The sequence below is a fragment of the Sesamum indicum genome, linkage group LG15 (assembly GCF_000512975.1).
Source record: "Sesamum indicum cultivar Zhongzhi No. 13 linkage group LG15, S_indicum_v1.0, whole genome shotgun sequence".
Classification (NCBI taxonomy): Eukaryota; Viridiplantae; Streptophyta; class Magnoliopsida; order Lamiales; family Pedaliaceae; genus Sesamum; species Sesamum indicum.
In genome coordinates, this window is record NC_026159.1 from 9,447,932 (window position 1) to 9,464,656 (window position 16,725).

Here is a 16,725-nt window from a genome sequence, read left to right on the forward strand (position 1 = left end):
CCGCAAGGAAGGACGGTGGTGTCCGACCCCGTCACCTCTAGGCGACGGCGTTGCCCACCTAAGCGGAGGGCGAAGCCTTCGCCCTCCACCTCTGGGTGATGCTAGTCGCCTAGATCTTTTATCTAGGCAACCAGCATCGTGTCACCTAGACCAATTTCTGGTCTGGGAAATGCTCTACGAGGGGTGCCCGGGGTGGGGGAGATAGGTAGGCGACGGCGGCGTGGGGGGAGTTCTGGAGGTGGTTGAGGAGCAGCGGGGGAAAGTGTCTGGCGATGGGGAACGGTTTGGGGGCAGGAAGGAGGGTAGGCAGTAAGGTGGGGGCAGGAGGGAGCTATTTTTTTAATAATAATTTTAATTTTATAAATTATAATATAATTCAAAATATGTCCAACATATTTTCCACCTCATCTCAATTGCCAAATAAGTTTAAAAATCACCAAATATATTCAGCTGACGTGCCACGTAATATTTTCGGCCATTAAAACAAAAATCGTCCATCAGAGGACCTTTTTTAATCAATTTTTTAAGTTATTGATTTTTTTTTAGAAAAAAAAAATGGACATAGTTACCAGATTAAATTTAATATTAAGCATACTTAACGAACTAAAAAAATAATTTTTTTCACAAAATAACAAGTTACTCCTTATATTTTGGAAAATGAAGCGAATTGCCCCTTATTTAAAACTACTAACATGTGATAATTTGCTTTATTTTCCAAACAAATGGGGGTAATTTGTTATTATTTTTTCTTCAGAAGATAAATTTTGTTTATTTCTCATATCACAATGGGTAAATTGTATCAAATCAGGAAAAAAAATCATATATTGAGTACAAAATTAACCAAAATGAGTTCAAAAAAGACTAAAATTGCAATTTTTCCTTAATTTCATCTTTCTGTCTCTCTCGATTTGGGGTGGGAAGAAGGGGAAAGATATCAAGGGGAAAGCAATGTAGAATTGATGCACGCATGCATGCATCTGCAATTTCAGCGTGCTTTCTATCTTCAGAAACCTAACCGAGTCATTGTATTTTTAAATTTCTATAAACCCAAATAAGTTAAGTCCTCTATCATATGAGAGGCTAAATAGTTGTCTCCTTCAATGAAAGATATAATGTCTATATAATATTTTATATATTTTTTCAATAAAAATAAGGTTTCTGTTCAACTTGTTTATCCAAATTCTATTAAGTCTATATATTGGAGTGTCTTTTATACCTTAAGGTATGAAATGAAATGGGATTGTGTTGTTTGTTGCTGAAAGAGTCAAGTGCCTGCGAATCATCTGTTGTGGTAGTATGATTGGTGGAAGCCCGTAAAATCGAGGACTTGGAATACCGGAAATCAAGACGGTCAGAACAAAGTATGAATTTATGATGACTTAATTTATTTCAAAAGCATCTTAGGCCTAACTTGAAGTATGTAGTGGACTAGGGTTGATTTTTCGCTAGAAGGGTAAAATTGTCATAAAATGGCTAATGGACCAAAATCACGAACATTTGAAAGATATAGGACCAAAATTATCACCGCGAAAGTTAGAGGACCAAATTTACCAACCCCTTATACATACAGGATAAAAATTACAATATTTCCATAGCGTAATATAGCTTTCTCCAAAAAAAACATAAATAAATAATAGTAATGATAATAATAATAAAACAACCCAAGAATACCCAAATTTCTCATTTCTGATTAGATCCGTTTGTTTATTTATTATGTTATTCATATTTAATTAGCTTCTTTAAATTATGAAATTACACTCTCTCAAAAAAATTTTGAAATTATACTTTGCATTCCTCTTCGAGAAGTTTTCGTATACAATTACGTTAAACTTTACCCCTCATACAACATTCCATAAATTTATTGACAAAAATACTCTAGTTATACACAGGATGAACAAAACATATATAAAGTCTTGATAAGAAATTATAATAAAATATTATTTTTGAACTATTATCATTGGATAAAAAATAGCCGTTTAAAAATAAAATACCTAACCATATTATTAATAATTTATACAAGATGTTAAATGATGTATAAAATTAGAAGTTTATTTATATTTTTATTGAGGTTTCTCTTCCAAACCCTAACAATAGGGATATAATTGTGAATAGAGAATTTTCAAAAGAAATACAAAAACACAATTTCAAAAGCTTTTGAAAGAAAATATAATTTTATATTTTCACAGAGAATTTTAGTACAATTTATCCTTATTTACTAATTACTCAGATGTCTCTAAGGTAAGTTTAGTTGTTTCCACCCAGACTTTGTTATAAAGTGCACTTTTGGTTGGATCTGATGGTTATGTGGTCAGGAACAAAGATGCAGTCTTGTTGAACAATTGCTCTCTCATCTCACTTTCCTCAACAATCACCCGAATAAGGGAAAAATGTAATTTCAATCCTGTAATTTAAGAAATTACATTTTTAATTCTGCACAAGTTAAATTTATCAATTTAACCCAATCACTTTAAAATTTTGACAATTATAGTTCTTTTCTGACCAATTTGATCGAAGAATTGCATAATCCAATTGAATTGCTATTTCAGTCCTATAATCTAAGGGAATAGCATTTTTAATCCTACAAGAATTAATTTTCAGGACTAAAATAATAATTTAATTAGATCATATGCAATACACATAAAATTTTTCGATCAAATTAACCGAAAAATGACTAAAACTGCCAAAAAAAAATAAAAGTAGAGGAGTAAATTGTGAAAATCAATTCGTGCACGACTGAAAAATGCTACCCTGCTAAAATACAGGACTAAAATTGCAATTTTCCCCCTGAATAAATATTATCCGAGTTGTTACCAGATAAACATCAAAAGACAAAATACACATACTCATAGACAGAACACAATTTTGTGTCGATTCTTGATGGCTTGGCTGGTGAGACGGATCGATTCCAATAAGATGGTTGTGAATTCAATTCCATCTGCCGATGAAGAGCTACCTTGAAAGTAATCTATAAATACCTCTATAAGCAACTTATAACCCCAAAAATGCCCGAACATGATCAGAGCCGGAACCACCCAAACTTTTTGTAACCAAAAAATCAAAAAAAGAACACAGGTTCGTCACAAAGGGTTTGTCTACAAGCAGTCAATTGATCCAAGTTCACTAGAAACCGATTCAAACAAAATTCCAGCCCACGCACGCATGCACACACATATCCTGGACAAGAAGTGTATGATAGAAGCCCACCTGAATTCATGATCACAGATAAGGCAAATGAACAAGTTCCAGTACATACAGGTCAGAACTTTCAGCCATTTCAAAACAAAACTACACATGGCAAACCTTCGGATGCTTAAAAGACGACCAGTCTCACCTTCAACGAAATTTCAGACACAATTATACAAAATAATGATATTAAGAGGAGATAAGGGTGGCAACAAGAAGAATTCAGCTAACAGAAGCAAGAATAGAGTACTATTGAACAAATCTATGTTTCATTAACCAGAATACCTGCTGCAAGAAATTCTGGCACCTTTGTTATATTACAGGTTTTTACCTTATCGTCCTCCAGACAACTCGATGGCATCCTGGTTGTAAATCGAGTCCTCTCCCCAATCAAATCTTCTCTGTAACCTTTCGTATTCTTGCCTCCGTGTGACTTCGACATGCTGCCACTCTTCCCACCTCTCTGCGAGTCCTTCTCCTTCCAGCATTCGGACGACCTCTGACATTGCCGGACGATCTTCAGGTGATGATTGCGTACAGAGTAGTGCAACCTGAATCATCATCTCCACTTCATGAATATTGTAGTTTCGGTTCAGGTTCCGGTCCACAATGGCGTCGAGTTTTTTCTCCCTTTGCAGTTTCTTGACCTTGAAGGTGAATTAAATGGGATCATTACATGTCGGACTTACAACCGACTTGGAAAGATTAACTACTTAATTATACACTCAAATGATATCTTACGTGATCAAGCAGCAAAACATCATCTTCTTCTTCCAAGCGGGAAAAGTCTATAGCTCGTTGGCCAGTTACAAGCTCCAAAAGCATGATGCCATATCCAAAAACATCCGTCTTTTCTGATGATTTTCCAGTGGACAAGTATTCGGGAGCTATGTGACCCATTGTTCCGCGAACTTGAGTTGTTACATTAGTTTTTCTGACATCGACCAACTTCGCTAAGCCGAAATCACCGACAACAGCTTCAAAATCTTCATCCAGCAAGACATTTGCAGCTTTAACATCCCTGTGAATGATTTTAGGATTACAATGTTCATGAAGGTACTCTAGTCCACGTGCTGTGCCCAGTGCCACACGTTTTCTCGTAGGCCAATCCAAAACAGGCTCCCCAGGTTTAAGTTCTGTTTAGATATCCAAAATAAATGAAAAGATTGTAATATCCACATTAAAATCGCATGAATGAAAAGTTCAGTTGTCTCAATACAAACTATCTTCTCTATGTATAGTCTCAAGTGTGTCATCAACTTCAAAGAGAAAACGGCAAGTCATGTTAAAATAAAGGGTTACTTACAGTGACCTCACCTAGATAATTAATATAGTTACTGACTGTACCTTTCCTTTTATGAAATTATCAAAACCTCCGTTTTGAAATTACCAAAACCTCCTTTCCAAGTTTATATCATTAGATACAACTATACCATTTGAACATGCAGTAATGTATGGAAATTTGATGGGAAACTAGTGCTCGAGACTTAAAAACATAGGGATGTAATTATTTTATATCTAATCCCAAAAGGGAGGAAGCTGTAAGTTTTTGTCAACAATGTTTTCTCAATGCGAAAATTTACAGGGAAGGTTTTTGGAACTTCAAAATGTGGAGGGATATAGTTTGTAAGTACACTTAACTCTTGCAAAGTCATTTTAATTATCCCAGAAATAAATACACCAAATAGTGGCAATGAATGAACACAGACTAACAAGCGAGATGCCAATAATGTAATACCTCGCAGACGAGAGGCAACACTCAAGTTTTGCATAAAAGGATAAACCAAAAGGCGTTCTGTTGGTGTGGTGCAAAAGCCAATAAGCCGCAAAAGATTTCTGTGAACAGCGACACTTATCATCTCTACTTCACGCTGGAATGCTGTATCTCCACCAGGACTCTCAAAATCAGTCAAACGTTTGACAGCAACCTTTGTGTTATCTGCAAGCACTCCTTTATAAACTTTTCCAAAACCCCCCTGTCCAAGTACATTTTTCTCACTGAAATTGTCCGTAGCAAGCTGCAATTCTCGCCACGCAAATCTCTTTAATTGACCAAATTCAATTCTCCGGTCAACTTCACCTGAGCAATTTCAGTTTACGTTTCAATAATGAAGTATCAGAACTAGGATATCTTCAATTTGAAGTCTCAGTTTCGATAAACTGTACAATGTGGACGATGCAAACTGATATTCAGAAATCTTAGGAAGACAGTAGTAAAAAGGACATGCATAGCTAGTTAAATATGCTGTGTGCATGACAAGCTAGCACAGAATGTAGATAGCAGCAAAAACTGGAAACCCTTCCATAGATGTAATGAATTCAAAATCCACAAATTGTCATGAAGTGCAATAATCGGAACAAACCTGCAACATCGACGAAAACTTCACGTCTGTAGCCTTTATGCCTGCCCTTCCACAGAAATAACAGGAGTAAACCTCCAAGAAGAAAGATAACTAAGAGTGCCCCAACAATCCCAACTATCATGCCAGTCTTTGATTTACTCGAACCACCTGCCAGGATAGAATCACTTATTATCTTCCAGCTAACTTCTAAAGATACTAGTAAAATGTATGCACGTATCACATTGCATGTGTTAAAAATATAAAGTTTGTGAAGATTAGCGTTAAACATAATTCAATAAAATAAACGCTAATTAATTATTGGGACCAAGAATATGAATCAATACCAATAAATATCATTATTATTGTTATATATTTTCATAGATATGTTATAGGAATATTTTTATACTTCATGTACGTAAATGAATTATACAAATCTTTTTTAAGTACAATTATGGTTTGAAATTTTTGTGCTCAAATTTATATTGTAGTTTTTCAATATCAGAAGTCATACTTTTTGATTTTCATCTTTACTTCATACATTTATATACAATATATTTACATAAACACAAGATATGTTACATGTATATATATATGTGTATGTATTTGCTTGACATTTATACTTTGTTTTTGAATAATTTCTTGACCCTACTTGTCATTTTTTCTTTAGCAGATAATTCTTCTCATTAATACATTTTATGTATGTTTTAGGCATAATTATGTATCTTTATAATTGCCAGCAAAGTATATTGGTAACTTTAGATTCATCATTAACAATTTGAAGAGAATAATATGCACATAAACATGTTAATATGTTTTTTAAGATAATTTAGTTTTTAAAATCACTTATCTCACCAAGCTAACTAGATGTCATCATCACAAATCACTTATGATCAACACTAAATACAATAAATTCTATTTACCATATTATTATTTGCTAATATTCAAAAACTTTCTAATAATATTTAAAATCCAAATATGATTAATAACTAACAATGTCAGTTTAAATCTTGTCAAGAGACACAGCACAAATTGACATGATCAGTGTACAATGCTTATACCTCCATTTTCGGACACACAACTGTGCGCAGAATTGATGCCACAATTCAATTGATTCCCTGTAAAACTGAAAGAACTTAAGCTCAATCTATGAGGTAATCTTTATAGATAACTCAAATAAACATAAATCAGCCCAAAGGTAATGTGGTAATGTTTACCAACTCATGCACACAAAAGAGTTTGCACAAAAACAAATGGCTCATATGCAGGAACACAAAGATAGAATGAGAATGAGTCCGTACTTGTACTTGGAAATTTTGAATAAATGCTCGGGTACTTGGCCACTCAGACTGTTAGAAGCAAGTTGTCTGGGAAAAAGAAGATTCATCAATGCCAAGTAAAAAAAACAAATGAAGGTTAAGACACAGCCGAATCCATTTAAACTTAAAGTCACCAAATTTGCCATGATGAGCTGCAGTATACGACAAGAGAAGTTACTTACATGTTCACCAAGTTCGGGAGACTTGAAAGTGAGTCAGGAATTTGTCCAGAGAGATTGTTTTGACTTAAAATCCTGCCCATGTGAAGGAGCATCTTACTTCTGACACCATAAACAAAAAGATAAGGAAGTCAATGAAGTATTTAAGCATGCTTACAAGAATGTGAGCCGCTTAAGATTGCCGAGGGAAGACGGTATCTCTCCAGTTAAACGATTATTTTCCAGATCCAACATCGTCAAGCTTGTTAAATTTCCAAACTCTTCAGGTATCTTACCAGTGATGCCGTTCCCTTGTAACTGGCTGCATTAAAGAATAAAGATTCTTATCAAACAGTTTCTCATGCCTGGGTGAACAAGGAAAACATCAATTCACAAGTTCCTTACCAAACTCCCAGAAATGAGAAGTTAAGCATCAAGAAAATTAGATGAACAATTCAACATTGGTCCAGCACCAGCATCATTTTCTAAAGCAAATAATTTATTTATCCTAATTCTTACAAGTTTTCATACAAGTATCCATTGAGTACAGGTGCGATCTCATGAGTCCAGTCAAAGTCATACACCACAAGTAAATATTTTGATAACCGGACCGGACCGACCTGTCCAACCGGTTTAAGCGGGAACCTGCTCCAAGTCTTATCCAATTATAAGAATGCTCGAAGACAATATATTGCCATATTTCTTTTACAGAGTTGTTTTCAATTTGTTATGTATTCTTGAAAATTTGAAAATTTGGACATCAAAGTTGGGATAAAGATGATGCACAAAGATTTGGCCGTAGAATATAAAACCTTTAGCATAAAAATGAGTAACTATTGATTTCTAGAATATGTACACACACACACATACAAATATATACACACAAAGAACATTTTGGGTCAACTGGTTTTCTTAAGCCAATCCAACGGGCTAGACCACGACTTAGTAATTGGTCAGGGTTTTAAAATGTTGCCCATCACAGACCCCATAAGATGTTAAGAAAAGATAGTTATGAATCTCAGAATTTCAATTCATACAACTGAATGCAGTAAAGAACCTTTGGTCTCTTGGAGAACCTAAAGCATAACTAGCTGGGGCGAAAACATTTATGTCACGACTCCTCAGTATCAAATTTAGTGAAAAACAAGGTTCAGTGGGAACATAAAGTAATTGTAGCAACAGTTTATAATTTTTTCTTTTCTCACTTTCCAAAAAGAACGCACAATTTCTGTAATTCCTCTACTTGAGATACAGGTGGCTCAGATCCTTTCTAGAAAATTTTCAGCTGTTTTATCATCAAAGTACATTCGGCACAAACTTGCAATACCTCTGTCAAATTTAAACTAGAATGCAAAGTGAAAATACCAATGCAAAGCAAAATTACAATGTGTACAATCATCAGGACTCCTGAATGAATGAGTATAAAACAATAAATCAAACTCTCAATGTTTGCATGAAAGATAAATTAAGATAGTCAATAAATTCAAATATACTGAGCCCAGCAAATTGACATATACTGACATCAACAATAGCACAATCAATCAACTTTCAGCTGCAAGTTCTCAATACTTACAGTGTTGTGAGCATCTTCAAAATCCCTATTCTTGGTGACAAGGTTCCAGAAAATCCCATATTAGACAATGTCCTGGTTGAAACATAATCATATGAGATGTCTTACTAGCAATAAATATGAAATTCACAAGACAAAGAAAAAGCTAGCGGACAATATGACCCAAAACTATATATATGCAACACGTAATCACATTTAAGAAAACGATTACGCAGTAACAACTTTTAGAGATAAATCATCAAAGTTTTCTTACACTGTCGTTACGTTGTTACCATCACATATAACTTTGGACCAAGTGCATGGGTTAACTTGATTCTGATTCCAATCTGTAAGCTGATTGCTGGAAGCATTAAGTGAAATCTTCAAAGCATACAAAGCATCTCCTGGAGAGTTCCCAAAAATATAAGTTATTCCCTTGAGTAATGATCACATTCAACTAATATGCAGATGATTATACACATAACTGATGAAAAGAACACAGTGAATAGAGGCCATTTTATGTAACTTATTGCCAAATCCAATCTACAATGTTTAACTTCATGATGATTGTAACACACCGGGCAAGAAACGTGGTGCACTATGGCACAAGCCTCTTTTATCAACAGACAATAACTCAAGTTAGACTAAGATTTACAATGAAATGCTGTTTAGCAAGCTGCCATCTCAAATGCCTTGAAAAAGTTGAAGTAGACATTTGAGATGACTCCTTGCAAAAATGCCCTTTCAGATGTCCACATGGGTTAAGTTGCAAAAGTTCTTTTCATTTTTGGTATGGTTAAAAGGATTTTGTAAATGAAGTAAATTGTTAAAAAACCAAAAAATGTATCATTCACACTTTTGCATAGCATGCTTTAGATAGATGCTATATGGGTATATGAACACTTGATATTCCAATCACAGTGGTTCAAAGAGGTTCATTTAAGTTGGACAATGATCTTTTGGACTGTTCCTGAGGCTAGTGGAAGAGAGGGCCTGTCAATCTCTTTTATTCCGAGACAAGAAACAGACTCTTATTTGAGACTGAATTCATTAGTTTCAATCCTGTCAAGTATAGCCGACCATCATCACTCAATTCCCACTTATTAAGATATCTTATCACTCTGCTTCACTTTTCTATCATTTGTTAAAGTAGATACTCTTCATTTAAGAGTAACCTGAAATAAAAGCATGCCAAGTACAATTATTCATCAAATGAAGAAATTTAGTCAAATTTCTGAATCCATTTGATCTATTAGTTCTTTTCCTTTATCCTTATCTAAATAATTTGCATGTAGAAGCAAGTCTTGTACCTTGTGAAACCAAAAATAATGCTACATAGGTGCACACCAGCCTACATAGGCATGCTTGTAACATAATAAGAATGAATGGCTCGTAATAAGCTTTTGTATATGCAGCGAGAATTAAAAAATCAATATTCAGCATTCTTTAAAGATATTATTATCCACAATGAGAATATTCGGGATGATTACATGATAACTTACATGATACATTGGTAAGATGATTCAGAAATGCTATAAGGATAGTACCTTGTGCATCAGGAGAGACGAAAGAATATAAACAACCCAAAACTAACACTCCAATAAGCAGGTCCATCTCCAAGAATATCACATCAAATTATACATAGCATGTTCCAACCTGCTTTTAAGCTGCTCCTGAGAAATAGCATTCGCCTAGTCTATGTGGACAATCACCCAGATAGTGGCAACACTGTTAAACATACCATTGACAAGTTAACATTCAACACTTTTAATGCCCATGTGAGGCAAATTTTGACGAGTAGTCAGAAAGAACATATAGAAGTTAATTGATATAATCAATGTGTATGAAAGGAGGATGCTAGCTTTTACCCAGAGGCATTGTACAAAACTAGTAGTGCAAAGTGCTAAAGTTATGTCAGGATGATTTGATTATAAAATTTCAGAGAGGGCAAGCTGCAGCAATTGAAAAGGCAGCAAGAACACTTCTGCAACCAGCTAGCTCTCAATGGCTTAATCCATAAATATGATTAGTTCTATGGCATCGGAAATCTTTCTCAAGGAAGCTTAACATCATCCAGTTAAACAATTTCTCATTTTTTAGAGGATCCAATTAAATAATTTCACAAAGCCAATTTTCTGGTAAATAACCATGTTTATGATAATTCACATATGAAAAGTACCCATTTTCGGAAAGACACAACATCGACAAGTTGTAATTATGGCATACAGACATCGATATTCATCACGCTCAAAATATAGCAATACCCCAGAATTTTTTAAGGTCATCCAGGCATCTATTCAGTGTTTGCATTAAGAAAGAGCAAAGTACTCAACAGTTAAGAATACAATAAATAGTTATAAAAGACAATAGTAAACATTCATGGCACCTCAACAACCCTGGAATAAATAAACCACATACAACATAGCACAAACTAGAAAACCCAACAATTAAAATCCTCCATAGCCATAAATCAAAAATCCACTTCCAACCATTTCAGAGTGATATAAATGAACAAACTTTATTAATCCAACACAACCTCAAGTTCCCTCATATCTTTCCCCTTTACACTTAATGCAGAAATCCAAGAATTAACTCTCTCACATAAAGGCACAAATCTTTATACCAAAAAACGAAAAGTAAAGAACAATGTTAATTCTCCACCCCATCAAAATCAGTAAAATCAACTATACAAGCACCAACAACCTTCACTTCACCCAATTATAATCACACACAGAGAGAAAATCTCTTCTCAAGCACAAATCTTGAATACCCCAACAAAATTTCAAGAAGAAGAATACACGGGTGTCCACAACTTATCCATCTCTCACGAAAATTCTTGAAAAGCTTCAACATTTAAAAGGAAAATAGCCGAATATGCAGTTAGAGAAGTACCCAAGTGAAAGGATCAGAAACGGGTCTTGTTGTCCTTTGAAGTATGAAGTGTAGGATACTTTGGAGCAAATCTGGAACACGAAAAGAAGCTTCTGAAAATGCTCTTTTGGTTAATGGCTTTTTGACTATGACTCGCTGTAAATGCGTGTTCTGCGTGCTAGTGTGTGAGACCGCCACTCTCTCTTTCTCTCTCTGTGTCCAACTGCAATTATTACAATACCAAAGCACTTGCGCTCTCTCAGAAAACAAGAGGCAAAGGAAATTTTGGTGGTGGGCTGTGTGGGGCCTCAGCGACCATTTTTCTCGCAGATATTTGGATTATGCTCAGAGGGAAATTATATATAGGAATAATCACATTTTCCACCATTAAAATTTGATATAATTAAACATATATGCTTATAGTTTAGAAAATTATATTTTGGATTAAGGTTGTTTTTGTCTAATAGATAAATTCCTTTATTAATCAAAATTTACTAAATTTATTGATATAATAAAAAAATAAATGAAAATTGATATTCACCCTTGATAGACTTATTACTGACTTATAGCAGATCATATAATTTTTTTCGAATTAAACTATTTTTATAATAGTGAAAAAATACCTTCGTGTATGCATTAATGCGTGAAGACATATGAGGATAATTTGATCATAAAAAAAATTATTTGACCTGCAATAAATCAGTAATAAGCCCATTGGGGTAAATTTAGATAATTTTTTTTCTTAATATAAGCAAATTTATTGAATTTTAACTAACGAGGGACTTACTTGTTAAATGAAAGCAAATCTCATGGGTACTAAATGTAATTTTTCAAATTATAAAAGATTTAATTAAGTATAATTACACCAAATATGAGGGGATGAAAATATAATTATCCCTTATATATGTGTGTATATACATATATATATAGAGAGAGAGAGAGAGGGAGAGAGAGAGAGAGGGAGAGAGAGTGAAAGTGGGGTGGGGGCGGAAGAAATTAGATAAATTAGTGGGATACATTCGAACATATAAAGTGAATGATAGATCACTTTACTTTTAAATATGTATAAATAAAAAATTATTAATAAAAAATGATGGATATTTTTACAAAAAAATAAATATATTTGAGCGTATTTTAATTCTATATATTATGCGAATTAAGAGAATAATTATAGAGATCACTTATCAAGAGCAGTATAAAAATTAGAAATTTTAAATAAAGTAATATTTGAAATATTATCGCGGGTGGATTTAGAGAAAATCCATGCTCTGTCCTTGAACTCAACCGAGACTTAAAAAGTTAGAATTCATCAAAAACTTCTTGTTCGATTTGTCACTTTTCTTAAATTGTACATCAATCACACGACAAATATATTTTACTGTCATGTATTTAGTTCAAATTCGACCGACTCGAATTTGAGCTAGAGTTTCCTGAATTCATCTCCGGACCACAACCGGTCATGTAAGTCATTAGACCTATTCACTAAACCATTTACTCGAAAAAGAATCCTCTTTTGTCGAAACCTCCAAGGAAAAAATTACCCTGACAACGTCGAACACAGGATTTTAGATCCATATTTTACGGTTTGTATATATGTAAATTATTTTTTGTATTATTTTTTTGTAATAATTATACTATCTTTCGTTGTGGTTTGGTGTAATTATACCTAAATTTTCTGTGACTTGAAAAATTATATTTATCACCCATAACATTTGTTTTTATTTAACAAATAGACCTTTCTGTTAGTCAAAATTTATCGACTTTACTGATATTAGCAAACAAAATGAATAAAAATCTATATCTACCCTGATTAATTTATTACTTACTCATTGTAAGCCAAACAAATATCTTTTTACCAAACTACAATTATAAGAGTGAAAACATACCACCTCACGTACATAAGCATGTGAAAATTTATAAGGACAGTTGGTTAGAAAAAGATTTTTTTGACCTATAATCAGTTAATAATAAATCAATCGAAGGTAAATATAATAATATATTTAAAATTTTTTTACTAATATTAATAAATTCAATCACAAAATAAATTTATTTACTAGACAGAAACAACGATAACACGTACAAATGAATGAGGAAAGAGGGATGCAGGCAGGCAGCAATTAATAAGAATTATTAATCTGATTTTTTCAAAAGATTTGGGGAGTAGTGGTGTTCATATTTAATGCATATACTAAAACAGGATATTTTCTTATGCATAAATGCAGAAATGAGTGAATTGAGTCATAGAAATAATCAATCAACTTCAATATTTAATTAAAATGTGAATGAAGAGTATAGTAAATGAGTCAAAGGGACATGGGTTGGGAGTCTCTCTCTCTCTCACCAAAAAAAAATAAAAAATTCCAAGAAAAATAATTTAACTTAGGTCTTTGTAGAATAATTAAATATAATTTTTAAAAATATAATAATAGCGTTTGAATTCTTGATTTTAAAATTAATTATAAAAATATAAATTATAATTAAATTTCGGAACTACCCAAATTCATACCCAATAAGAATCCGTAGTTGAGTAAATGTATTCGTCCCTTATCCTTATAATACACATTGAATCTTATTTATATTATACCGAAAAAAATTGAATCCAATTTGAATCTTATCCATTAATTTTGTTTTTTACACTTTTCATAATATGCTTAGGTCTTTGTAGAATAATTAAATATAATTTTTAAAAATATAATAATAGCGTTTGAATTCTTGATTTTAAAATTAATTATAAAAATATAAATTATAATTAAATTTCGGAACTACCCAAATTCATACCCAATAAGAATCCGTAGTTGAGTAAATGTATTCGTCCCTTATCCTTATAATACACATTGAATCTTATTTATATTATACCGAAAAAAATTGAATCCAATTTGAATCTTATCCATTAATTTTGTTTTTTACACTTTTCATAATATGCTTTAAAAAAATAATTATTCTCAAAATTTATTTTACATCATAATCACTAGAACATGCTATTAAAATAATTAATTAAAATGAATAAAGCAATTCTCAATTTTTTCGTAATAATGTTACTAACATAATTAATTAAAAATATTTTATAAACTTGCGATCCATAAATTAAAAACATTTGAAATTTTTCAGCATGTGCAAATTACCCATCATTGAAATATAAATAATAATTTTGACTTTAAATTAGTAATATGGCACACTCTATGTGCGTGCATAATTATTTAATTTAATTTGAAAAGTATTATTTAATAAAGAATACACAAATAATAAGTTAATATTAGATTATAAGAAAGTTGTGACAAAAAAAATGAAATAACTAGCCAAATATATTGCGGCGTAGGAGGTTAGATAAATAAATAAAAAAATTAAATTAAATATTTAAAAAAAAACAGATCAAAAAAGGGGAGATACGAAATAAGTGCTCTCATTTAATATATACGAGTATATGTGGTACACCCACATGTGTGTGCACAATTAATTTAATTATTTTTAAAAATTATTATTATTTTAAAAATATATTACTTAAATTAATGTAATACTAAAAAATACAAAATTATCACATTACATTTATTTCAGAGTGCCTTCATGGTGGGGGGCTTCTTTGGAATAGATTCACGAGCTGTATCTCATGCTATCGGGCGAGGAGAGTTGTATTTATGTATTTTTTAATTTTTTAAACAATCACAGTACATTTAAATTCATTTAATAGAAATTTAATTTGAACTTGTCACTACGAAAACAAAGAAAAAAAACTCTGGCAATTTTTTTCAAAATATCAATACGTAAAAAAAATTAATAATATATAAAAAAAATATAAGCAATTTTTTAGATGGTGAGTAAATCTAGTCGTCAATGAGGTCTAACTCAGTAGCGAAGCTGAGGCCCCATGATCTAAGAGGTCATGAGTTCGAATCCCACCAACGCGTGGAATGTTGCTCTACTACATAATAGGTATTATTTTTCTACTGTGATGATACTTGATCATGCTTCAGGATACGAATGTTGTATTTGTATTTGTTAGATCTGGATATTCGACATGAATAATTATAATCGATTTATTTCAAATAATAATAGTTCATTCCTTTCACCTTAAAAGAAAAAAAAGTAAATCCATTCGATTGATTTACCAAAAGTTTATAAATTCAATGATTTTAAGTTAATTGAATAATATGCATTTTATAGTATTAAATTTTACCCGTACTTTATATCTATTCCCACGAGTATTTTAGGATCTAGACTCTACCTAAGTCCAACATACTTATTTCAACGGTTATGCGCAAGTTTTGGGTCTAATACAAAAATATTTGGTTCGAATTCGAATTTGCTATTATAATAGGTTCAAATTTGAGTATTGCTTGCCCATTAATATGTTAAGGTAATTAGATGAATAATAATTACAATAAAATTAAAAATTATAATTTTTTTATCAAAATATAATTGAAAACTTAATCCCAAAAGTAATTATTAAAAATTAGGCATTTATACACCTTTTCCAGGAAAATGAGTCAATATTGAAAGCTTATTTCAAGTTTGGTGAGTCAACAACGAAATAAATTCAGGAACATGTTACTTGTGTTATATGTCGGGATTAATTATATTTGAACACCTATAAAATAATATAATTATATTTTAACCTCCTCAAACTTTAAAAAATTTATTTTCTAACAAATTACATTTTTAATTTGAAGAATAATAAATATTTCTTAAATCAAATTATGTGACATTATTCATATGAATTATAAAAAAGTTGGGAGAGTTAATTCTTGCTAATGGATCAATTCATATGATTTTGAATCTAATTGTCATAACCACTCAATAGTTATTATAGTGTATAAAAGATATACAAATAATTAATTATTCAAACATAAATATTATTATATTATATTTTAAATCATAATTTTTAATATATGTAAAATAGGTGAATAAGAAAATTGGAAACTCAAATTTCCAAAATTTAGAAAAAAAATTATTTATTTATATTAACTATGTTTAGGTTTGGGTCTTTGCCCCAAACCCACTTTGGACCCGCTCCTAGACCTCGACATATTTACAAATATTAACCTCGAATCCATCCTAAAACACATTTAATTGGACCCAAACTTGCCCCGTTGGAGCAGCACCAAGTTGGAACCCTGATTTACCTGAACCATCGTGATGCATAGGGAGGTCTCAACCTCTGATGTTCTGATACTTAAGTCAATTTTAGTACGAGATCAAAGAGTTAGAGTGACTTAATCCTAGGTCGTTAGAAGTATTTTTAAGGATCATATATCAAAACTTGTATGAACCAACATGTCGAAATATTCCCCCTCCTAATGTCCTAATACAAC

The 16,725-nt window shown here is 32.0% G+C and overlaps 1 protein-coding gene across 4 annotated transcripts; it reads right to left on the reverse strand.

Moving 5' to 3' along the window:
* Positions 2,729 to 11,672, reverse strand: LOC105178299 (probable LRR receptor-like serine/threonine-protein kinase At5g10290). Of its 4 annotated transcripts, XM_011101755.2 has the most exons (13): positions 11,441 to 11,672; positions 10,096 to 10,276; positions 8,823 to 8,952; positions 8,573 to 8,644; positions 7,178 to 7,321; positions 7,024 to 7,095; positions 6,824 to 6,889; positions 6,584 to 6,648; positions 5,547 to 5,693; positions 4,922 to 5,263; positions 3,925 to 4,319; positions 3,515 to 3,830; positions 2,729 to 3,204 (listed from the first exon to the last, which is right to left on the reverse strand). In XM_011101755.2, the coding sequence occupies exons 2-12, from the start codon at positions 10,160 to 10,162 to the stop codon at positions 3,516 to 3,518; spliced, it is 1,815 nt and encodes a 604-aa protein (XP_011100057.1). In that variant the 5' UTR covers positions 10,163 to 10,276; positions 11,441 to 11,672; the 3' UTR covers positions 2,729 to 3,204; position 3,515. The 4 variants fall into 4 exon arrangements, with proteins under 4 accessions (XP_011100057.1, XP_011100056.1, XP_011100059.1 ...); XM_011101754.2 differs by lacking the exon at positions 2,729 to 3,204 and having other exon boundaries at positions 3,233 to 3,830; XM_011101757.2 differs by lacking the exon at positions 2,729 to 3,204 and having other exon boundaries at positions 3,233 to 3,830; positions 11,319 to 11,445.

What these genes read in the sequence shown, in the direction of transcription:
- LOC105178299 (XM_011101755.2), bottom strand. Translation starts at nt 10,162, where the DNA reads ATGGACCTGCTTATTGGAGTGTTAGTTTTGGGTTGTTTATATTCTTTC. An exon ending in CTCCCGAACTTGGTGAACAT is followed by an intron (nt 6,890 to 7,023) that starts GTAAGTAACTTC and finishes TCTTTTTCCCAG; the next exon opens with ACAACTTGCTTCTAACAGTC. An exon ending in AGTTTTCGTCGATGTTGCAG is followed by an intron (nt 5,264 to 5,546) that starts GTTTGTTCCGAT and finishes GAAATTGCTCAG; the next exon opens with GTGAAGTTGACCGGAGAATT.